This window comes from Bombus pyrosoma, linkage group LG15, assembly GCF_014825855.1.
Source record: "Bombus pyrosoma isolate SC7728 linkage group LG15, ASM1482585v1, whole genome shotgun sequence".
NCBI classification, from domain to species: domain Eukaryota; kingdom Metazoa; phylum Arthropoda; class Insecta; order Hymenoptera; family Apidae; genus Bombus; species Bombus pyrosoma.
In genome coordinates this window covers 3485964-3510860 of record NC_057784.1, presented here as the reverse complement: position 1 = coordinate 3510860, position 24897 = coordinate 3485964, and the positions used below count along the sequence as shown (strand labels likewise).

General features: G+C 35.7%; 6 protein-coding genes across 6 annotated transcripts in view; 2 read left to right on the top strand and 4 right to left on the bottom strand.

Moving 5' to 3' along the window:
- LOC122575749 (luciferin sulfotransferase) overlaps positions 1 to 1344 on the bottom strand; it is a 2357-nt gene extending 1013 nt beyond the window's left edge. The window contains exons 1-3 of the mRNA XM_043745122.1: positions 977 to 1344; positions 318 to 414; positions 64 to 220 (exon numbers count right to left, since the gene is read on the bottom strand). Of these exons, the coding sequence (XP_043601057.1) occupies positions 64 to 220; positions 318 to 414; positions 977 to 1238 (516 nt within the window). The 5' untranslated portion in view covers positions 1239 to 1344. The remainder of the gene's footprint in view (positions 1 to 63; positions 221 to 317; positions 415 to 976) is intronic.
- The window catches only part of LOC122575888 (ankyrin repeat domain-containing protein 7-like), a gene marked incomplete at its 5' end in the record, with an annotated part of 11586 nt that extends 1508 nt beyond the window's left edge, over positions 1 to 10078 (top strand). Inside the window, 4 exons of the mRNA XM_043745377.1 lie at positions 8828 to 8903; positions 8978 to 9217; positions 9279 to 9406; positions 9668 to 10078. Of these exons, the coding sequence (XP_043601312.1) occupies positions 8828 to 8903; positions 8978 to 9217; positions 9279 to 9406; positions 9668 to 9930 (707 nt within the window). The remainder of the gene's footprint in view (positions 1 to 8827; positions 8904 to 8977; positions 9218 to 9278; positions 9407 to 9667) is intronic.
- Positions 2616 to 24897, top strand: LOC122575709 (TATA box-binding protein-associated factor RNA polymerase I subunit B). Its single transcript, XM_043745039.1, has 12 exons — positions 2616 to 2751; positions 18800 to 18996; positions 19078 to 19168; positions 19259 to 19463; positions 19534 to 19687; positions 19757 to 19899; positions 19967 to 20182; positions 20308 to 20537; positions 20642 to 20834; positions 22266 to 22706; positions 22786 to 23946; positions 24762 to 24897. Exons 2-12 carry the CDS (start codon positions 18910 to 18912, stop codon positions 24766 to 24768), a joined length of 2928 nt encoding a protein of 975 aa, XP_043600974.1. The 5' UTR covers positions 2616 to 2751; positions 18800 to 18909; the 3' UTR covers positions 24769 to 24897.
- LOC122575714 (protein Skeletor, isoforms B/C) lies at positions 3061 to 8829 on the bottom strand. The gene is made up of 13 exons (XM_043745048.1): positions 7578 to 8829; positions 6844 to 7063; positions 6664 to 6772; positions 6345 to 6583; positions 6067 to 6235; positions 5878 to 5989; positions 5585 to 5721; positions 5144 to 5279; positions 4887 to 5076; positions 4721 to 4821; positions 4179 to 4433; positions 3617 to 3724; positions 3061 to 3536 (listed from the first exon to the last, which is right to left on the bottom strand). Exons 1-13 carry the CDS (start codon positions 7651 to 7653, stop codon positions 3349 to 3351), a joined length of 2040 nt encoding a protein of 679 aa, XP_043600983.1. The 5' UTR covers positions 7654 to 8829; the 3' UTR covers positions 3061 to 3348.
- LOC122575737 (luciferin sulfotransferase-like) lies at positions 9922 to 12118 on the bottom strand. Its single transcript, XM_043745103.1, has 5 exons — positions 11261 to 12118; positions 11088 to 11184; positions 10713 to 11014; positions 10400 to 10494; positions 9922 to 10336 (listed from the first exon to the last, which is right to left on the bottom strand). Exons 1-5 carry the CDS (start codon positions 11445 to 11447, stop codon positions 10043 to 10045), a joined length of 975 nt encoding a protein of 324 aa, XP_043601038.1. The 5' UTR covers positions 11448 to 12118; the 3' UTR covers positions 9922 to 10042.
- On the bottom strand, positions 12255 to 18710 carry LOC122575705. Its single transcript, XM_043745027.1, has 3 exons — positions 13909 to 18710; positions 13619 to 13793; positions 12255 to 13549 (listed from the first exon to the last, which is right to left on the bottom strand). The coding sequence occupies exons 1-3, from the start codon at positions 18247 to 18249 to the stop codon at positions 13326 to 13328; spliced, it is 4740 nt and encodes a 1579-aa protein (XP_043600962.1). The 5' UTR covers positions 18250 to 18710; the 3' UTR covers positions 12255 to 13325.

Below are 24897 nucleotides of genomic sequence, written 5' to 3'. Positions count from 1 at the left end.
CCGTTTGTATAACATATCACGATCGTTGATTATAGTATAATATATTGTAAAATGTTTGAGTACTTTCGGTTTCTTTTTATGGATTTGCTGTGGCAATAAATCGTAAGGGAGGTGAGATTTAACGTATCTGGGTCGTTGCATCTTCATAACGTATTTTACCGAATCACCCATCTTCGAAAACCATTCCACAGAGTCCCCTGTGACCATCAATGACGAAGCTCTACGCAAATAAGATTCAATTGCATGATCCACGAAAAACCCTCGTGAAAATTGTTTCCTTTTTTCTTTTTTTTTTTTTTTTTTTTAATAAAACGTACTCGAGCAATGGGTTACGTAAAAGAAACAGAGTTTCAGCACTTTTGTAATCGAAGTTATTTGCGATACACCATACCATTTCCTGTGCCCAATGACTACCTGCAATGAATTGTTTTGCCATTATACATATTTTATGGATTAAAAAAAAAGAAAAAGATATTATACAAGCATATGTCGTTTAGAGCTTTATTCAAAAAATTATGACAAAGGTACCAAATACGAGTTCACCTGATCAATCGATGAAGGAAATTAATGATGCGTTTACAGAAATGAGGCAAAATAAAGATGAACTTCACAGAGTAAGAAATTCCACTTTCGACCGCTGTCAATCTTGTATTATCAAGAATGATGGATATTTTGAGATGGAGTGTTTGTTAATTCTGGGAGCGCTAGAAGAATATTGTGTTCCTTTTAACAATCTGGGATAGTAGACACGGCTCGTATAAATAGGACAAAAATGAACATTGCTCATCTATTCGCAATCTGTTCCCTTTGTAATTCGTACTTTTGTCATAAAAGTTTTTAATAAAGTTTTAAACGACCTATGTCTATGTAACATTTATTCCCCCTAGCTATAATATACTGGCGAAGCTTCATCGTTAAAACCTAGGACACACTGTATAAATATAAAACATAAAATATAGATTTGAACGAATTTTACCAGTTCTCGGATATGAAATCATCCATACATCATCGTCATAGATCTCCATATCCCTGATATTCAGCCCATGAAAAACGAATTGGGGTGGCAATAAACAATGGCCTGGTTCTACTCTTAGGAAACTAGGTTTCACGCCAAACATCTTATCTAATCTTCGTCCTACATCTCCTTCGATCGTGGTGAAATTAAGAAATTTTTTGTCCACTGCAAAGATTATACTCGATGTAACGACAAAATCATGCAATCCTTCGCCCAAATCCATGTAAATTGAACAACTTACTTGGTATACAATTTTGTTAGAAAGATTTCGGACACTGACACACGAACAGGGATGTTAATCGTCCTGCAGTCTGAAATGAAATGAGGTTCACGGACTTATTGGTACCTTCTCGGCCCACGGGCAGACCAGTTTTCTCTTTTTTCAACGGAAACAACTTTCGATTCTTGGGCATTTCTACTTAATATACATATACGGTAATTATGGCTATAATATTGCGCAATGATAGGTAATTATAGATAAATCGATGGAAACTAAGTATGTTGCTCGATTGGTTGTTCAATCGTTGGACAATATTGTTCAATAATCTTAGAAAGAAACTGCGTCCCTTGTTCTGTTAAGTTTGTATATTACAAACTGATACAAATTTTGTTTTATTTAAAACCATTTTATTTTCATAAAAATATAGAATGCTAGAAAGATGTAATTCGAAGATGATTTCGATTTATTAACTTTCTCGTAACAGATTTCTCTCGGGAGAAAGTTTACGCTTTCCAACTAAATGTACCAATACTCGTATATGTTAAGTACTTAAATCTCAAAGAATATAGGAATTCTTTTTCGTCCCATTAGTGTTGTCTCATCGCATTTAATCTTTTGCAACTGTTATGACTCTCAATCCCTCTATCTTCCTTATTCGCTATCTCTCCCTGTATTCGACGCATGTTGTAGACAAACAATAAACGAACTTACGAATTCTGTTTCCTGAACTCTTATGGACGATTCATGTAGATATAAGGAAAACATGCACGTGATCGATTGCTGCGGCTGCGGCTGCAGCTTTTGGCTTTAATCGATTATCACTCGCCAATGTTCAGGGGCGAACTGCTATTGTTATTCTATGGCTCTTTCTACTGGCTAACGAACCTTCATAAAACTATTCTGACTTTATTTATTCCATTATCTAGATACATTTATATCTACAACGAATACTTGAGACTGATTATAGGAGTGGATAAAAATATATCAATGCAATATGTACAATAAAAGAGGACATAAAGAGACAGGATGAGGATAGGTTTAGGAAGGGATAGGAAAGGAATGTTGGCAGGAAGGAAAAGAAGAGGAAGATAGATGCTGATGGACGAGATGGGGAAAAGGAAAGGAAGAACATTTTAGAAGGTGTGGGTACTCGGAGAAAGAGGTAGAGAGGTTTGAAAGTGAATGGAAAGAGATGTGGAAAGTTTGGGAAGTAACAGATAGATGCAGCTGAAAGAACAAGAGAGAGCGAATAAGATCTGAGATCCGGAAACAAGGAGAAAAAAAATAGATACTGCAAAGAAAAAAGTAAGAGGTGGCGGGAGCTATGTGGAAAAGAGCTGGAGACGTTGAAGGGATGGCAAGGCGGGCAGAAAATATGGAGGAGTCGCTGAAAGACGAGGGATAGGCAAAACAATTAGAGAAAAGAGAAACAAAGAGAAGAGAAATAGAAAAGTGCTGATAAAAGGAGCTGTTACGTCTAAGTAACGGAAAAACGCACAATCAAAGAGGACAAAAGGTAATGCAAAGTACATATTTAGATTGTAAGGGTAGCTTTAGATATGTAGTTCGTTACTTAGTCACCATAGTTTCCTTGTTCAATTTTAAACATAGTTCTTCTTAATGTTGGATTACTACTGTTGTTTATATGCATGTTTGCACAATGTAAACTGGAGGTCACCGCAAAACTAAAAGGCAAGCGAAGGTGAGGATTGCATATATGCATATATACATTCTAAATATGTATTTTACTCTGTACATATATTCCAAAAATACTAAAAATAGATTATATTTTTTAAGAATTTGTTTCTTAGCAAGTAGACATTAATTCGCATATAATATATTTATTATCATTAAATATTAACATTGGAAATTCATCGTATGACTAAAATGGTATGAATAAAATGGTATTTATTAATAAAAAAAATTATAATAAATTCGCACATTCGAATGCATTGATGTCTCTGCGATTTTGATTCATTTCTGGCTTAGGAACGAAACATTACGCCTGCACGTGTGATGAAAGATGAAGTTCTTCGTTCTATTTACTAAAATCAGTCAATTTACGCTTGTATAATAAAAAGGTACGACTAATCTTAGTAACCTATATCTATATTTATAACAAACGAAAAAACACAGCCGTTATTCCTGCAAGTAACGATAATCGTTGAGTAACAGCGATGCTTTTCGAATAAGCATCCAGTATGTATATCTTCCAGCCCATATTTGCATGGGTAAATGAGTTGTAATAAACGATATCTGGCCAGGTAGAGTTCGGTGTAATTTCTAGCACTCCACCTTCGCCTACAAGAGATGACAGTGAATGAAGAAACATTTAGTTATAAAAGAAAAAAAAAAGAACTAGAAACTTTATATTTTCTTACCTGGTTCACACGTACTCACTAATGTTCTATTAAATTGTTTAAACGTCATAAAATCATCATCTAGTCTTCTGTCTCGGGCACCGTGTTTGCTTAAGCAAAGTGGTCCAACTAAGAGGAATAAGTTGTTCCGACATTACGTATATCTCTTCTCGAAATAATTTCGATTACAGCCGGTTCTGTTTTTACACGGATTTAGTTTTATAATTTATAAATTTATAATAATTTCATTTGAATGTTTTCCTTAGAAAATATTCATTTGACACTTTACACTCGAAGCTTCCTTTCGTAAATTATTGTCTTTGCAAGTTGATAAAATAAGAAATACGTTCAAATATGACTAAAAGTTAAATAAAAATTCAACCAAAGATTTTTGCAGGATTTGCTCGAAAATAATGTATTAAATGAAATTAATTAGAAATAAAATAAAAAAAGAAAAGATTTGCTCTGAGTTCTCACTCTTGCAATCTCTTCTATCCCTTTTATCGCGTGTTTCTTTCTTTTTTTCGAGAGTCAATTGATCGTGTAAAAACAGGACCAGGTGTACAAATATTTTATTACGAACCTGCGGTTGGTCTCGGTTGTCCTCTTCTGGTGAACTCAACACCCGCCAAAACTCTGATTTTACTTTGCGCCGCATCACTGAGTTTATCATATCCACCATGCGGTTCATTAGTTATAATCAATGGGTGGTACAAATTCGGACTGTGAGGATTATTTCCGCCGTGAACACGGAAATTGTACGTCAATCCCCGACGCAGATATAGTTTGGGTACCAACTGACCCTCGATGTACCATGCCAAACCTGTAGACGTTTGTCCTACGAATCGAACAAACTAATATATTGCTTGATATTAAACATTCATAAACGAACTATGGATATTTATATAAGTTCTTTTCTTTTTCTATATGAGCACAGTTAAAAATGAAGAACCTATGCAAACATCTGTTTCATTCGCTAAATATCATAACAAGTATTATGCTACCTAAATATGAATTCTATAAATTTAGTACATCTTTAAGTATCCCATAAATGAAGAAATATTCGCATTCTCCATTAATAAATATAATCAAAATATTCGAAATATCTCGAACTCTAAATCAAACCTGTAATTCCTTGATAGCCCTTTTTGCCTCCAGACGGGCCGATAGTAGCTCTAAACGACCGAATACTTCTATCAAATATTTCTGTCTTCTCCCAAGGTTCTCTGGCAAAATAAAGTTTCCAATTAGTAGCATCTGTATAAATATAAATCATCGGCGTGTTGCTTACATTAGTTTCTCATTGGTTTCCGTAAAATCCATGCACGTGTTCTCCGGTTCTTCAGGAACTAGTTCTAACTTCAGATCGCTCTTAGGATATACATCGTGGAAAGTCGGCTCTTTATTTTCATCCAATCTTCCCAAAGCCCATATCACGTAAACTGGTCTATTCGTTGGATACTCTTTATCTCCTGGATCAGCTACGATATAAAGCGTCCCATATAATTCCACTTCGGCACTTCTCTTCCATTTTATGTGCTAACTTACATGAGTTGAGAGTACGTCTATATGTAACGATACTAATTCCATCTTCTCTAACAGCAGTGTACATCTGGTTGTTATCTAAACCCCCGAATAGTTCATCCCTGCAAACTCCCCTGTATTGGCCAAGAACTTTTCCACACTGTTGGTGAAATAGGAAAACGATTATTCTTTTTGCTTTACTTTTATTTATACCACAAGTCATTCGAGACACTTGCTCATGGATAGTATAGAGTATTGGAATTAGGCATAAATAGGTGTAATAATTACAAACTGAACTTACATAATTTTCTATTAACTGCGTGTAGTATAAGGAAAACTAACCGTAAGTTATGCTATGTTTTGAAGATTTTATTACAGACCAACTTTGTTAAAGCTTGCGTTTAAAATTAACAAGTGTCTCGTAATGTATCACAAGTGTTGATAATGTTTTTGATATTTACGTACTGGTGCTTTCGCTGTGATGTTATAATCCACAGCGTAGCCTCGAGTACCGTCCACATAAGCAATCACAGCATCCGCGCCTTCCATTTGGCTAGAAGTTTCGGAACCAGACAGACCGAACGCCATATATTCATCTTCACCTAAGGTTAATTAACGTCGTGTTATACCAACGCGTAATTAATTCAACATCTGGTCAAACAAGATGATATGTCATTCGAATAATCATTTTTCAAACACTTTTGTTTGAATATTAAGTTCGCTACAAGATAAATGAACATGGTTTTGACTATACTTACTAACTTGTCCTGCTAATTGGATGGTGATCTGTGGACCAAAAATTTCCCAACCGATTTGAAATCGTTTGTGGAGTTGAATGCAATTCGGTAGAGTCTGCGTGTGCTTGATCACCTGTACTTTGATAGATCGATTACTAGTACGCAAAGTTTCATTTCAATAAACTATGGAAGACTGAAAAAATTGATTACTTTTACTAACGAAGGAGGTACGTTTAATCCATCCGGAACTATGACAGAGCCGTAGCTGGTTTTAGTTTTCACGTCGAAGATACTTAACCAATCGATATTGAAAACTGTCATGTCTCCAGGTAATTGAATCGTTATATCTTCTTCCTTGTAGGCGCGAATTGATTCCAGGCTGATGAAACGCAAGAAAACAAGATTAGCCGAGAAAATCTACTTGTTGGGAATAGAATTAGCCAAAATTGAAAAATCTATTCGTTTGAAAATTCCTACTGATTACTTACTAGCCATACTCGTCGGGTACCTTCGTCCCTTTGCTGTTGGGCTGTGGACCAAGTCCAACCCAAAAATACGTGTCTGTTCCCTGGCCATCGTATGTAAATTCTGGTATTTTTATGGTTTTCGAATCCAGAATTACGATGGACCCTGAAGATACTCCGTGCGATCGTTTTGTTAATTGAGAAATCTTTTGCGGTACTGGTGGATCGAATTCGTCGGGAATGTACACGTCGCCAAACGTATTCTGAGAAAAATATTTTTTTTACGGTTATTTCAATGATATACTAACGTTGAAACGATTCTAATTACTGTTATACGATATACCTGGCTGCTCAAATCGTACACAGCGAACCATTTGATATCCGTTATTCTTTTATTATCCGGTAAAGTAAGAGTGAAATCCTTATTCAAGTACCGATCGAGGACATTCGTTCTGGAACAAGAAGATATCTTTAATTCACGTACTTTCTTCTCAAAGTTTCTGTTACACCGAAACAAACTGACTTGCCCCATTCATCCGGTACGATGAAGCCTTGTGGACCAGGTCGATTCGACGCACCAGCCCAGAAAAAGGTATCAGCTCCATTGCCATCGTAGCTAAAGGAAGTTAGCAACAACGTGTACTCGTCAACGACGTAAACGTCACCAGCTACTTGATGATGATACGCGTTCAACTTCCCAAGGTATTTCCCTCTGTATTCTTCGTGATCTGACTCGTCGAGACCTATTGATTTCGTTTCATCGTGAATCACGCTATGGTTAGAAAATGATTACTCACTTAGGAGTTCTTTGTTCCGAATCACGGTCACGAGAGAAAGTAAGGAAAATTAAACTTTACAATATAGATCACTGTTTTCATTATGATCGTGTTTACGCAATACGGACGCTTGGTGGCATTAACTTGTTAAATACTCCTCACACCGATACGTTAAATATTTAACTGTGTATTAAATATCTAGAAAATATAAAACTATCGCTGTTACATTTGATGTATGGCTATTTGACTGATTGAACGATTGTTATTAACAACTGATCGAAGCTGATATACTTGTCGTATTTGACTCGAATATCTCGAAAATTTCCTAAAACCATCACAAACTACGTTTGACAGGCGGAGATTTCAACGCGCGGTCAAGGAACGTCATTCGACGCCGCGTTCACTACTCGAATTATTATTCATCGATTCACTGTCAGAACATACGGTTCCCTCGTATAATCGAACATCTTGAGAAACATACCACAGACAGGGAACAGTACACATGTTAAAACTGTGACAAGAACAGGCGCTATCCACCTCCTCGTAACATCTGCCATCACTTCATCTTCCTTGGATTGCTGGAAATGCCTCAGGTCTTGTTCCTGAACGATTCGATTTTAGTTCCGTCGCCACTAAGATTCATGGAAAAACGAAAGCTCGATCGCAAGCCAGGCGACGAAGCCTCGAGAAGAGAACGACAGGGCACGCAGTCACTGCAATGGACGCGGTTCCGACTTGTTCTGGCCGCCGTCTTTAGAAAGTAGACTTCGAGTGTTCGAACGGCTTACTATACCGCTCTCCAGCCACCTTGGCACGTGTTCCTGTCTCGAAGAGAAAGTGTGCGTGTACTGGAGGTGCCTCGAACGCGTTTCGATGTCTACGGCTCACGGGTTCTCTCGACTTGTCGAATTGGAGGGACAGTGTCGTTGGACTCCTGTCTTTCCGGTACTTTAAAATGGAATGCAAGTCAGAGAGGAAAAATAAAGTTGTCAGTTGAATAGCTAAACAGCATCCGCTGTAACGCGCTATACCGAGGTTACTTATTTATTTCTAAATGCACGTTTGTGAGCTCAGGATTATAATATTATTCTTTCTTTCTTTATTATTCTCATTAACATCGCAACTATCAAAGTTCGGATTTGTTTAACGCTATTAATGTTGATTTTTACTCAGACGGAAATGCCATTTACGTATTTCAAATCATACAACATTTCTATATAATTAAGGAAAGATTGTTGCAATACTATTTACTATTGTTGCAATACAATATTATTTATTGAGAAGTATGTATTGTACTTCAGATTCTACAAAATCCGTTCATAAAATTCTAGAGTAAAATTAAATAATTAAAGAAACGATATTATACAAATGTTAAAAATTCCTTCTCACTCGGAATTCGTTAATGTACATTAAGTAAAAAAAGAATTGCGAATGAAATGTCAGCTCATTAACGTTATCTTTTTAATGGATTAAAAAGAAAAATATTTGTAAGGCGTGTATTTCACGTTTATATTCAACGTTAGCATGTACATACATGTATGCATACATGATGTTTGATCGATTTAGAGCCGGCGCAATGCAAAGTAAATAACTCTTAGCAGTACGTTTACAAAACTCAAACACTTCATTATCTCGATAATGTTAAACACAGAATTTAATCGCCAAATAAATGGTAAGATATTATACTGATATGATTCTTAATTTCTCGAAATAACATCTTATTATTCATAGATTCGGTCGAGGAGCAATTCATATGGCTTCTCAGATTCGCTACAGTAAGAAAGATCAAAGATTTTTTAACGAAAATGTGAGTAAACGAATGTACGTATATCTCTTAATCGATTATATCTGCCGTACTAACAACTGTTGCTATAATTACAGTCTATCGATAGACCTACATTATCCTACACCAAATTTAAAAACGCCTATCACGTCAGCTATCGATCGCGGTGATCTGCAGATCTTATCGTTTTTGTTAGAGAAAAATTCAACTGATTTGGACAATACTACTACTCAACCTTGCGCTAGGACTGCTCTTATGTACGCCTCTTACGTTTCCAGAAACCCAGAAATATTACAGATTCTTTTGAAGAAGGGGGCAGATCCTGGAAAAGTGGATATGTAGGTCGTACAATTAATATAAATATCTGTGCTTTTATCTCTAATAAATGTACACTTGTAGAAGAGGTTGGACTTGCCTTCAGTATGCGATTGTAGCCGAACGATCGAAGAATGTAACGTTTCTTTTAGATTACGGCGTTTCAATCAATCAAAAAGACGTACAGGGAAGAACACCGCTTATGATCTCAGGTGAAAGAAATCAAAGTGAAGATCGATTAAGGTTAATTTAGACTGTCAATTTTCATGAGCACAACTAACAAAATGGGATTCAAATAGGCGTTCTTTTATTCTATTGAGAATTATAACGAAATTGTAAAGATTATCTTACTTTCGATATTTTATATATATTTGCATGTTATATGGATTTTATGATTTTCTGTATCCTTAAGTTTCACACAAGTACGTAAAAATCGTAGTCTACTAAATATCTATTAAGAATCATTTGTCCAGTGTGCAGTTCGAACGTGGACATTCTCTCGATTTTATTGGATCACGGGGCTGACGTCAATATACGGGACAATATGGGTTTCATCGCCCTTCAAATAGCAATTTTATGGAGAAAAAGGGACGCAGCGATTATATTAATCGAGAGAGGAAGCGATATGAGCGTTGTTACACCTTCAACCAAGGCCACAATTGGACAACTTTGTAGAACCAGTATGCCGAATATTCTTCGATGCCTCGAACCAAAAAGACATTATAGCATTGATTGATATTTTTATTATAACATTGTTTCCTCCCGTATTACAAAGCTTTTTCCATTTCTAATATAATACATTTCGTTTTTCAATCTTTAAAGATTTATAAATATATGTACAACGTCGTTCAGAAATTGAGATGGTACGGAGAAAATCTTTCTTTTGTTAATCTGTCAAATTCTTGGATCACGTTATCGGGCAATCTTTCCTTCCACTCGCCGACTTTACCACTTCGGATAAACGAACCTTCAACGGTGATTTTATTCCGCTCCTTGTTCCTTCGAACCACATCCTCGTGATTCACAGCTGGATTTTTCTTCATACTGGCAAACTTCAAATGTTCCTCCAATACTTTTACTCGAGCGTCAGTCAGAGTTCTATCGAGGAACGCGGCTGACTTCCTTATCGCACCAGGCAAGTCCTAAATTTGACAAAAAGGATATTCGTACCTTCGAGGCAACTGCAATTGTTTAAGTTTACTTACAGCTATCATATATTCGTATTTCAATAATAACATATTGAGAGTGGTCTGCTTCTTCCAGAAATCGAGAACGTGGTCCCAATATGAGGTATAACTCACTACAAAAATAATAATTCCATGACAAAGTTATTACATATAATTCGTACAAGGAGCAAAAATACATATCTAATTTCACGATCGAATAATATGTCAATTTTGGTAGCACGGAATTGATCAGTACGGAATTGATGGATATCGAATTTTAAAATCGCCGATCATGTCTCTTTTTATCTATGTGTCATCTTTTATCTTCAATTGTAAAATAGAATGCACGTACGTTTATCCGCTAGGAAAAGGCGACAGAAGTCGGGAAAATTGCCACGATAACCTTCTATTATTTGACAATGATGAAAATAAGAGATGCAGGTATCTTTTGGATTTCTCGCCACGTAAATAATCTTCGGCTTTTTCTCGCCTGTCCGAATCTGGCGTGGGAGTAAATCAAACGGTAAATGAGTTTTGATGAATCTCGGAGAAGCTTTATTTTTCGTATACTCCACGCTATCCACAGTTGACAGAGGTAACTGCACTTCCGGATGAACTTTTGTGTAAGGTGAATAATCAAAAAGTATGGAGTACCTAATAGAACACACAATTTGTATTATTTTGAATATTTCTGAAAGACATCGATATCTTCGCTTCGTTAACTTACTCGAAAAAGGGGAACCTTTCGGATAAGTGGACCTTGGCTCCTTCAAAGTCTAAATTATTTGCGATGTTCCAGATCATTTCCTGAGTCCATGTTGTCCCTATAGTTACGTCGTTCAAATTAAAATGCAACCTTTGACATTCTCTTATGACTTAATAAGATTGACTAAGATATACCAGTCTTTGGAAAACTGCAAACCCAAATATCGTCATCCTTGACTTCGAAGTTTTCAATTACGTCCGCGAAAACTTCGTATCTCTCTGGTAGACAAAAACCGCGCACTTTGATGTACCCATTACGAAATTCATTTGTAAATTGGTCTTTTAGTATTTGGTCCAAGTCATCGGTCTGAAGAGTTGTCATTTTAAAACACTATATCCTATAAAGTCGTATTTTATTCGATATAAACACGGCTGCCTTTCGTTTTACGCGCCTTCTTTAAAAAGGATTGAATATCAAAATTCACTGGAATATTTTATTTGTAATGATCGTTGATCAAAGACGCAAGGACCGATTTTGCAAAGATTATCGAATGCCCTGGCATTCGAGCCAAAAATTGAATCAACTCGAAAAGTATTGCATCGCAAATAAATATTCCGATATATCTTATCTTATCGCGAATATATCGAACGAGATACGTTCCCAGTTTGAATAGGAAATCGACTACTTCGAAATCCGTGCATATTCTTATATAGAGCGACTAAGCAGCAATTGGGACAAACGAGTTAATATCGTTGAGAGGTTTTTCTTTCGGCATTACTTTACTAGAACAAGGTTATTGCCGATCTTGCACAGCTTTTTTCTTTCTACCTCGCTCTACAAGGATAGCTCTTCTCGAGCGTTCATTTGTTCTCCGACGTGGAATGTCGATAATTTTGCAGATCACAAAAAAACGTGTTTCATTAGACAAATTATATGAATATAAACCGTCGTGAATAGAGGGAAACAAGACAATTTTCCAGCGGCGTTTTGTTCTTTTACACGCTTTCGAGTTAGCGACCAAGGACATTGAATGAATGATAAAAAATAGAATGTTGAAAGAGAAATCAGCCGCGTTGCACACGTAGGTTTCGCATAACAAGTTGCTGATCTTTTTTCTTAAATTTAGCATAGTATGTGTGAGATACGAGAATAAAATAACGGGAGAACTGTCCCTATATGGATTCTTTATTTTTATTAACCAAATGAGTATAATCATCATACAAAAAGGTAAAATATTGAAGATAAAAATTTAAGAGACTATATTATCTAAGTCTTACGAGTGGTAAAAAGTTGTGTACTGTAATTCAGGTACTAATATCTACTTTCATCATCTTAAAGCATTTCAGTTTGCCACGATCAAGCGATCCATTTTCAATCGTGCGCTTCCTCGACGCAGCAAGTTTTCGTTTTCGAAACATCTTACCAGTAAAATGTGAGATTCTAACGCTGTCAATTTACTATTGTTCCACGAAAATGAAAATTATCGTTATTATATTACCATATTTAACATACGAGATTTAACATACGTGCAACGTTTCCTATCCATATATATATATATAGTGACGCTCGCTTAAAGCGCAATAAATCTGGAAATTTCCATTATAATTCTCGAAAACAGGTAGCGATTTTAATTCAAAAATATTCCAAGTACCTTGACAAGGTAACAATAATAAATTTAGCAAGAGCAATCAAGAATGACAACGTACCTCTTGTTTGCGATCACTACATCAATTTATCAACAGATTTAGATAACGTTGGGTACAAAATATTGGGTAACATAAAGTTGAATTTTAATGGAACGACTGCATTAGAACGAGCAGTACTACGTATTTTTGATATGAAAATATATTGGCAAGACAAAGTTTCTTAAATTCAATGTTAAATATAAATTGTAGGCACAAATTTGCAGAACAACGCATTATGATATCTTAATTCTTAGATCTATATCAAAAACTCCGGGATCATCTAAGTCACTATGTTATCGCTCTAATCCTCGTTACACACAAATGCCTAAATAAACTTTATGCCATAAACTTAGACGTTCATGTGTATCCTATAAAGTAAACATTAACGCAATGCTAGTATATATTATGCATTATTGCAAAGAAAAGATCCATGGAGAGAATTCTAGAAACAAAAATCTTTAATGATCCTCTCAGCCTGAAATGCGAGATAGTTTGTACGTTCTTCTATCGTCTGTTCGATCGTCAGACTGCTAATTGACATTTAAACTACGCACGCGCAAACATTTCTTCAACATTACATGTTGGATATAACGCTAACGCTTTGAGACAGATCTACTTGGCCCCTCAGTACTTTTTGCTGTAATTTCTTACAGAAGATTTTGGCCATAAGTTTATTACGTCGCGCTTCTTCTTGCTTCTCCTGTTGCCGTCGCTTCTGTCGCACCTCGTTCAAACGAAGATACCGTTTGCGCAACCTCTCCCTCATTTCCTCGTTGCTCATCTTTTTCTGTGCGTAAACTGAATATAAAGGTTATAAAGGCAATAAAAATGTAAACGACAAAGAAATGAAAAAATGAAAATCCTTACCTGTTGGTTTAGAAGAAGCTCTCGGTGATTTTAAAACGTTCGACGTAGTCGCCATTGCCAACAACTGTATTCGTTTTTCCTTTCTTAATTGTCGCAGATGAGATATTTCCGACATGTATTGCCGACGCGTTTCTGCATTATTTACAAAATCCGCTTTGTTCTTACACAAGTAATCCTAAAATCGATAAAATATTGTTATATACAATTATGCGATTTTATTATTTGCATTACATTGACTGAAATATTGTCCACGTGTTGCAGGACACCCTATATCTATAGCGCCCACTTACTTGTAAAGTACAATTTTGCGGAGAATTTTTCTTCGAGCTAACTTTTTTAATCATGTTGCAAACACAGCCATCCGTTTTCACTTCGTTAACAGTATAATTCGATAATGGCACTTTTAAGAACGCACCCAGATTATCATTTTTCTGGCCATTTTCTTTTGCGAACGACAATTCGTACGCAATGGCTTTTGGATACGTTTGATAACAACTACAGTTTTTGACGCTTTGATATGCCGTGCCACAGCAACGACAATATTTACAATTTATATCGGAATCACTAGTTTGATTCGCCTCGTCCACGTAATTTGGTTTTCCGTTGTTGCAGGCTCTGCCACGCAACAATTCTTCGCTATTTTTCGCTCGATTATTACAAAAACAATCTTTCTCGCAGTTGCATTTTACATTACTTTGTACTTTGTACTGTGCAGTTTCGTTAACTTGTCCATTAGTAACGCAGTAAGGCCACGGTTGAGTCGAACAGTCTTCCACTTCCGCGCGGGAATAGCGAGACCCATTGTATTGAGTTCTCCCATTTGAATGGCAACTGCAGAATCCTTTCGCGTTCTGCATTTCCGGTTCGCGACTGTTCTCGCAGACACAATCGCTCGAACATCCGCACAGCTTGATGCGGCTATTTTGATTCAAACTCGATACGTATCCATTATTATTCTGATAATACTTTGAACTATATCTCATTGGTGCCCGACCTTTCTTCGAGTGGTCGCTATCGCATTCGCACACCGTTGTGCAGCTACATTCTTTCAAATTCCCCTCATCTCTGTCACGTGCATGGAATATCTTCTTCTGACATTCGTCGCACTTAGGAGCATTGTTACTTTCCAACGCAATTATTGGCGATGCACACGACTGACATCCTTTGGACACTACCTTTTTAGTGTCACATTTACAGTCACACGACTTTGACCTCGAGGCGTTTATTTGATTCTTCGTTTCTTTTTGCTTAAGCGAACTCGTCTGGACTTCCTTGTTCGCGCAATGATGCATTACCTCAGACGAGGAGTTACTATTCATCTGATCAGACAATGCCTGTGAGCCAACTGGACTCTCCTCTCGAAAGTTTTCTATGTTCGTATGCACTTTTTGGACGCTGCTCGATCGATCCTTCTGCTCCTGTAAACATTGCATGCAAGCGGTAACTACATTTTGAATGGCGTGATACTTTAAGCATTGATTCGCTTGTTCGTTGCATTTGTGATTGTTCTGAAAGTGCAGCGCACTATGCGCCGAACACGGGACATAATGCACGATTTCTGACTGCACCATAGCAGAAGCTGTAGATATTTCTTGAGAGACAGTTTGCATCCCAGTACTGACTAATTTAATTCTGGAATTGTGTAAGTTAGAAGCAGACACGATCTCACCGCCAGTCTTCGAGAGGGCACTGGTAATGTTAGTTGCAGTTTGTGCGCAGCTGTTTCGCTTTTTAATACGTTGGATAATACTATTTGATCTACTGGAAAGTTGACACGTTGCTAAATTGCAATGAGATGACCATGGCTCTTCCACTGAATCGGCTCGTGTATCTGATCCGTTCCTTTGCAAATAATCCTTACCATTAGATGAATCATGTACATGCGTCAGCGACTCCATCGGTTTCCTTTTGCAATTTCCTGACCTCGATTTCTTTGGAGACGTTCGTGATCTTTCTGGCCTTCGCGACTCCTCTAACAATTTCTTCAAATTACATAAATGACTGATTTCATTCGTGATCCAAATCAATTGATTTCTTTTCTCCATCTCGGCGTAGCTAACCAATTTCGAGTCTCCGGAGTCAGAACTGCCGCACTTTTTAAGTTCGAATTGTCTTTCTGAAAATGTAGTGAGCAATCTCCAATCGTCACGTTCCCCTGTATTGCTTGAACGAACGATGGGTCTTCTGTTGTTCACAACCGCGTCCAACAACATCCGGTTATGATCAGGAGGAGTAGCCGTGGTCGTCGTCGTCGCCGTTGTCGTCATCGTCGAATCTCTCTGAGAGATTTTACATCTTTCTTTTGTACAAAATATATCTTGCATTTTGTTGCCTTTGCGATTTCTTTGAGGGAAAAAGCACTCAGAGCTTTCGCTCTTGCCTGGATCGGTAATAGTATTGTTGCTCCGATGACAATCGTCAGATCTAAGACCCATCCTCGCTTTTCGTCCGTCAGTTTCTGTTCTGTCCGTATTCTTATCTATTTTATCACTGCTACTTTCTAACGTAATATCTTTCGTAATGCCTCTTCCATTCCTCATGGATTTTCCTTGCGTTATTTCCTTCTGCAAATTCCAGTTACCTGAAGAATCGCTGGTATTATGCTTTTTCGTTAAAGCCCGGAGTATTTCCCTACCGTACACTCTGCTCCTAGCATCGTCAGGATTCCATGGAACATTGTCTTCTAGATTATGTTCGATTTTGTCGTCTGTATATTTGGCGGTGATCAATCTCTTGACTACATGATGTATCAGTCTTTTCTTTACTTCCTTGTCGCATTTATTCGCATCGACGAGACTTTTTAATATATTTACGCTCCGTTCTAGATCCTTCACCAAGCTATCCGACTCTCCCCATAGCTTCTCGTTAATACTGGAGCTGGTATTAGGCAGAGTAGACTGAGACCTTCCGGTCTCCGAAGATGAGATATGGCTACCGCTTCCATTAGGAACGTTCTCGTATACGTGACCAGGGAAATACTCGAAACTATTTGCTCTGCCAGTTATATTCCCTACATCGTCAGGCTGAGGCGTATGCCTCGCAGAACCATTCTGGGATGGTTCCGAATTACTGTGTCGCGGTTTTACTTTCTTACTACGCTCGTTTACTCCAACATCTCGTGTTTCATTGGCTTCATGCTTCCTCGAATTCTGAACTTTGTACGTTCCCTTTGGATTCTTTAACATTAATGTCGAATCCTTCCGCAAACTAGTTCCTCTCTTTGGTAACGGCGGCTTCTCTTCATCGAGAACCGAGACTTGCACGCCAACGGATTCTTGAGTATAAGTGCATAGACTCGTCTGTATAAGTTTATCACAAGTGGAAGGTTTATTTACAATAGTGGCGATGGAGGATGAAGAGTTAAAAATTAGTGGCAACGCGGCTCTGCTCTTATCCCTAGCGTACAAATTCAACTCGCTTTGACTTCGCTTCAACGGTAATTTAGAGGCTGGTATAATTAACGTATTCATGGATGTGCTCTTTTTTAAAGGCAACGTGAGAGGGCATATATTTTCTTTGTTCGTATTTTGTTTGTTTGTTAGCTTTCTTATCTCACCTGTGGGTTTTACGAGAGGGACTTTGGATATAAACGTTGATTTTGGAGTATCATAGTGGTGCTCCTTTTTTGAATAATGCACAAAAGCATCTTGCTGCTTGAGATCCTTAGGAAGAGATTTTTCATTGGTCTTTATATCGTTTCCCGTTATTATACCTGGCAAGTGATTCTTAACAATCGGAGTAATTTCAATCTCACTTTCTGATCCTGAAGCATTCCCCAGATTTAATGGTGTGGAATTAGCATTAGGAACCATAAAAGTGGTTGAATTTTTTTGAACTCCCATGAGCTTCCCGGAAATTCCCGACTCCGTAGTACCTTCTGGGTCCAATCTTAAAGCAGCAGAACAACCTCTAGCTAAAGCCATGCGTTCTATTGTACTTAATTTCTTATCATTTTGTTTACTGGGTACTAGATTAAAATAACCAACATCTGCTCCACTATCCCACTCGAGTGGCTTATGGGAAGCAATACTAGAAGTTGGAGAAGATATTTTCCTTTCTATGCTTTCTGTTAAAATCTCCTGATTTTCATTTTTCTCTTCTAGAATTGTCTCTGACGTAACATGTTTTAAATCAGGCGATGGAGATTCTGGGTTTGACAATGGTTGAGCATATCTAGATGATGATGACTCTGCGTTCGAGGATTGGCCAATAAGGGGTGGTCTCACCCATCTTCTTCTCTCTCTGGGCACACAAGTCTTTAAATTGTACTCCTCTCCTATACAATCTTGTCTGTTAGCCTCTACTTTAGGATTTACTTCGTATATATTATAGTAACATTTAATTGCTTCTGGTGATGTACTAGACGTAGGCAATGAAAAATATTGATCCAAATTTGTATTTTGAGAATACTTGTGGTAATATTCCATTACCTGAGATGAAAGACTTTTGCTTGTTGGACCCAGTTTGATCTTTGGCTGTGATGCCGCAACCTGCAGAGAATGCCATGGTGTAGAACTTGTAGTACAGGTTGAACATTCAACTTTTTGTATTTCTCTTAAACGCGGGAGATCTTCTGAAGCTTCGAAATCTTGCAGATGACCTTCACAGTTCGATGCAGAGTCATACTCCATAATCACAAACTATACGTGCCTTGTCATCTTTTATTCAGAGTTTAACACAGTGTCACATTTTAATAATAAACTGATCCCTTAAAGAAAGTTGTCTATAAACATTCGGAAAATTAGCCATCCTTCTTCAATTACGGCAGCACAACCTCCTTCAAGAGTACGATGCAGGATAGAGGTTAGGACGCTATTGTAAACGATTCAATTGTGAGGCAAAATCTAGTTCTCTTGATTGTAGAAAAACTTTCTAGCACAATTCAAGAATTATGACGTGTCAGAAAAGATTATTTTAATAATCGTCACGCTATATTTACCGTGTGTAATGTTTCAATGATAACAAAGTTTTGTAACAAACACTTCGATTATTGTTTACATTTCTCTGAAAACTTAACCGTAAATTAGCGGTAATATTCTGCGTTGTATTCCCGCTACAGGGTACAATTCACATGTATCTTCAATGTATCATTCGTTCAAACTACACCAATCGCAATTCAGAGCGAAAGATTATGACCGATCACGTGAGTACTCGCTGTAAAATTAAATTCCTCTGTTAAAGAGAAACCACGAGGCGAGATATAAAGCTTGTTCGTGCCGTATAACCTCGTAGTGCACCTAAATGCAACAAACAGCAGAATGCAGAACTCCCGTTAGGAGTACACGAAGAAAATGCAAAACTGCAGAATTTGTGGCAGTAAAAATTTTTACAAAGAGGCTGGATATTTCTTTTGTCAAACGTGTCAAACCCAAAATGAGGTAATAATATACTGTAATTTTATTTTTATCTTTTTAAACATAATTCATAATTAATAGTAATTAATTTCATTATTTCTGTAGGATATCAGAGATGAAGTTCTTGAATTACGTATAGATAGTACGACTAGATTGCGAAAAACAAGAATTAGGCAATTAAAATCTGATATATCAGGTTTGTATCAATATTATTTTAAATATTATTCTAAGAATTTCTTAATATCTTTAAATGTTAGGTCTTTAAATCTTTGCTTACAATTATTAGGTAATGAGGTTGGATGGACTTCATGGGAATTGTACAATTTTGTTTTAATTGGCTTAACAAATGAGCTAATAGAACTTGGAGTTCCATCTGATATAAAATTGACAATATTACAATTATGGGCAACATATTTAGGCAAACTTGAAGTAGCATTTATCTCAACTAGAAAGAAATCTATGCCCAAATTAGCTAGAAGATATAAGAAAAGGTATGTTTGAGTAAATAATTTGAATTGTGTTTATGTTTATATTCAGACAAATTAATGTTTATTATAATAGGGATGCAGATATTATTTATGGCAAGGTGCAATCGGAGAAAACATCCAGGAAACGCAAAAGATCTATAAGTAATACAAACACTTCTGTTATTAGTGGAACTAGCATTACTGGACTTAGTGAGGGTAGTTCTATGAGAGAATTGAACAAAAACAAAGTAATTTTTATAATACTTATTAATAAAAACAAATTTATTTCATATTTCACACAAACCACATTTTTTCAGAGACTTCTAATAGCTGCAGATTATGATAGATATCTTCAATCTCAAAATAGTTCTGAGGGTGATGGTCTTAGTGTGTTTAGTCAAAATCAAAGTATATATAGTGGTCAATCTAGTTCTGTGAAATCATCAGAAAATGAGGGAAAGTAAGTTTCTTTAAAAAATTTGATATACATGTATTGAAATATTTCTTATACTTTTTTATTTATTTAGAGTACAATTTAGTTCCCATGCCAAGGAAGAAGCAAGAAAAATTAAAAGATTATCAAAAAATATACCTAGATTTGAAAGAGTTCAATACAGGGCAAAACACATAAGTACTCAGTACAAAATGGGACCTAATATAATTACACCTATGCGACTATGGGCAATTATATATTTAGCTTTAAGGATCCATAATCAACCTATACAATTAGGAGATATGTTAAGGCATGTAAGAGATGTTGTTTCTTATTATCATGATATATATAATTATTAATATATAATGATATATGTATAATATATATAATTAATATATAAACTGAAATTTTATTCATTAAAGAATCTTTTCTTAGATATGGAAGAGAAGGACACTTGTCTTACTACAAATTGGATCATTTATTACCACCAGAACTGAATTTAACAGCAAATGAAAGAAGCTTCTTAACACAGAATGTTGAAATTACACATAAGGGCATGAGACGAATTATTGCAAGTATGGCAAAATTACTTGGTGTATGGAATATAGTTTGTCCTGATTTTCTATCTTTAGTTAACAGATATTGTCAAGAATTAGGATTACCAAGTATGATTATATTTTATATTTTCAGTTTATTTATTTATATTTTCATTTATATTTTCCTACTATTAACCGAATCTTATATATATATATATCATATATGATTTTAGGGGGCATCCAGTTATATACAGAAAGATTAATAGCTTTATCACCTCCTAAAATGATATTTAATGCAAAAAAGTCATGCATTCCTAACTACGAAGGTCGTGCAATGGCATTTATTATAGTAGTGCTGAAAACTTTACTTGCTCTAGATGGTGTAACTGAATATCGCATTAGTAGAATTGCAGAGAAGATCAACAGGTATGTTTGAAAAAAATGAATATCTATTATATATATTATTTTATGTTTTGAACCTCAAACTCTGTAAATCTGTAATGTAAATAGTAAAAATGGTCAGTTTATTTGGAACAAAAATGCAACACGGAAATGTCACATTATCTGATAGTGCATTAAATAAATCGCAAAAACAAATTGGGTTCGGAGAATGTAAATGTTACGAAAGTAATACTCCGTGCATAATTGTACATGGCGGTGCGGGGGATTTTAGTGATTCTATAGTTATAGAAAAAATGACAGCTTGTAAAAAAGCCGCCATCAATGGTTATAAAAAATTAATAAATGGTGAAACTGCAGTAGATGCTGTAGAAGCTGCATTATGGTGGCTTGAATGTGACGAATTTTTTAACTGTAGTTACGGATCCGTGTTGAATGAAATAGGTGCATGTCAAATATATATATACATGTTTTTTTTAATATTAGCAAAGTTCTATTACGTAAGTGAAGATTATTAATATTCCTTATTAGGAAAAGTTCAAATGGATGCTAGCATAATGGATGGTTTCGCATTTAAATGTGGATCAGTAGCGGCAGTTTCAGACATAGAACATCCTATAACACTCGCAAAATATGTTATGAACAATTTTCCAAATTCTATTTTCGTGGGTGAAGGAGCTAAAAATCTAGCAAAACATGCAGATTTAAATTGGATATCAGAAGGAAATATGGTCTCACCAGCAGCACGTATAGCTTTACATTCAGAGAAAACAGGAGAATTTAATGCTGATGTTCATAATCAAAGTTTATTGGATATCGATATATTAACGAGTAAATTGATTACATTTAAGACCACGGTAAAGAAGTAGATTCTTATTTATTCATGAAATCATTATTTATAGATAGTCTTGGTACTGTTGGTTGTGTAGCATATGACGGACATAGTATAGCTGCTGGTACTACGACTGGAGGTTTAAATAAAAAGTTGGTAGGGAGAGTAGGAGATACTCCGATATTGGGTTGTGGTACATATGCTATTAGAAACGTAGGATGCTCCTTAACAGGACATGGAGAATCTATAATGAAACTGGGACTAGCGCGTGAAATTGTAGAAGACGTTAAATGTCATATTTCGGGCGAGGAAGCTCTGCGTAAACACTTTTCTTATATGTTAAAAAAATTTGAACAAGTCGGTGGTGGAATTGTACTTCAATCAGATGGTCGTTGGGCAACATATTTTACTTCCGAAAAAATGCCATACGCTGTTATCGAAAACGATTTAATTACATACGGGGCTAGATTATATGAAGAAAGAAGAGAAATGTATGACAAAGACGAAAAAAATTGCGAGTGCAAATGTCCTTTGATAATCGTACTTTTAATGAGAATTAATACATTAAATACATTAAATTTTTTTTATTGTTAATATAAATACTTCCTTTCTCTTTTGTATTTCAGCACAGCTATTGAACGCGGCTTACTCGATAATAAACTTTTTAGTTTTCAAGAATGGCAAAAATATATTGAATGCAGAAAGACGATTTTAATGCACGCACATTATCCAACCAAAATGAAATATTGTCCCGATGCAGATGGAATTGACGATTTATACTTAAAATTCTTAGAATTTATATCTTCTAAATCGAATAAGAATGAACGAGAAGTAAAAAATTCTAAACATTATTTGCCGGAAGAAATTATTAGTGCTATGGAAAAACACATAAGTAACTTAAATATCAATGATTCGTCGTCAAAGGCAATTGATATATTTCCACCATCTCTAACACCTCTTCATTCGTACTTGCAACATTTATTAGATCATCCGTTCTACGATATTCCTAATATAGCACGAAGTGATTTTTTTCTTACAAGAGTTGGGTACATGACAAAATCTGATGCGTAAGTAATTTGAGATTATTAATTCGAAATATGCTACTTTTAACCACATTTAATTGAAATATATTGATCTCTTTTTTAGTTTAGTAGAATTAGCAGCAAAATGTGGCATAGAGTTAGAGATAGTCGATTCGAACGTACATTTTCTCGAAAAACATGTACCTCCATTTGAACAACCTAGAATGCCAAGTATAAATGAACTGAAACAGCTTATCGACGTGCAAGATGACTTACAGGACGAAGAAGCTAGAAGCGAAAGTGTGAATGACTATTTACACGCTAAAACACCATGTAGCATTAAATTTGATGCTACTAAAAACCAGTATTACGATAGTACTGTAAGTACAATGAAAGATTCTGCAAATGTCTTTGCAGGAAATGATTTTACATTTACCGAAACTCTGCCAAACGGGAAATTAGCAATACCTGTTGATAGCGATAGTGAGAACGAAGATGATTTAGGGAGCAATGGTTTGGATCAACGGACGCTTTTAGAAAATAAACTACGTGATAAATACAACATACATTTATCACTAGCGGAAAAAGAAGCCATTTATAAGTCGAATGAAATGAAAAAAATACATTCCAAAGAATCTAAAATTCAATTTAAGCGAAATACTAAGGGTCAGTTTATTAAGGGTAGTCCTGCGCCTATAAAAATTGAAAAGAGTGACGCCGAGATTTTTGCTGCAACAGAGAATGTAAATCTTTACGACAATGTCGACACAAGTGTCATAAATGATAATGATATAGAGGTTGAAAGTACCGAAAAAAATCAGTTATTATTCCCTGAAGATATCAATATCAGTGACATTAATATTGACGACACAAATATAAATATTGATCATTTTGATATGAATGACTATCTTAATTTCAGCGACATTTCATTTTTTAGTCAAAACGACACACTTGCACCTGTATCAAGTAAGGAAAAAACTGTAGTCAAGAAGAAAGATATATTTTTTAAACCCTTTACAGAGTACTGGATGTATGACTGCATTTTCAGCCGCGTGAAATCAAAAAATTTCGCTATATTTGAAAAATCATTACCACGAACTTTTCGTTGGCTACTAAACGAATGTGCACTTATTGTGGAAATGTCTACAGAAGATTTATACGAAGAAGTCTGTCTAATAGAAAATTATCATTCACACATTCTAAATTCTAGTACTCTTGACAGTGGTGAACGTACCAACATAGATCCAATATCTAAAAGTCAATTGAACTTTATTTTAAATAAATGGTAAAGAACTGTCGTGCGCTAAATTGTAATATATTAATTATAATTTTGTACTGATAATGTAATTTATTCACGTCGAAACAATATATTAATGTTTCGGATTAAGCTCCATGAAATCCTTTTATAATAGATCTACGCGGCAAAATATTTTTGTGCTGTTTCTTATTTATCTTTATGGCACTATGAATAGTGATGAGAGAGCTATAAGCTTCAAATTATGTTCGAAGCGATTCGAATTTGTTACAATAGCTCACGGAAGTATTTGAACACTCTTAGAAACTTTATATATATGTATGATACAAAATATTTTGAAATCTTATTAGCATCGTAACGAGACATGTCTCTCGTGGTTGTATTGTTAACTTTTGAAACGAATCTGAGAATGTATATAAGAGTTACAAGATATTCAGTGGAAACATACACTTCGCAAATATCATCCAAATATTTGAACAGTCAATTTTTTACTATATTAGTTAGCCAGGATGTTTAATGGACCCATTGTTAGCACTTACTGTGCAGTCTAAGACTACTATTTACGCATTTTACTAATTTTTCACTAAATGTGCGTTTGAAATAAATGTCATGTGGCTTCTATATACATTTTCCGATTAGTTTCAAATTTTGCTTTTATAATCACGATAGTCGTGTTTATTATTATTACAATGCTAACGAAATTCAAAAATTTTATAACATGTATATTGAAAGAAAAATTCTGTGGTAAGTGTTTGAATATTTCTGCGAGTCACCGTATATAATATAGATTCGAAGCTATTCAAAGTGTGCCAAATTCCATCACTAACTATGAACCTTTTTTCCAGTTCCTAAAAATATCTGGATTTTCTGTTTATCGACCGTGTCGAGGAACGTAGAGCCGCGTTAATAATCGGAGTCGACATTGCGGGGCGCCCCGGTCAAGCAACTGTTGCACTCGTCGAGAGGCTCGTTGGTTCCCGG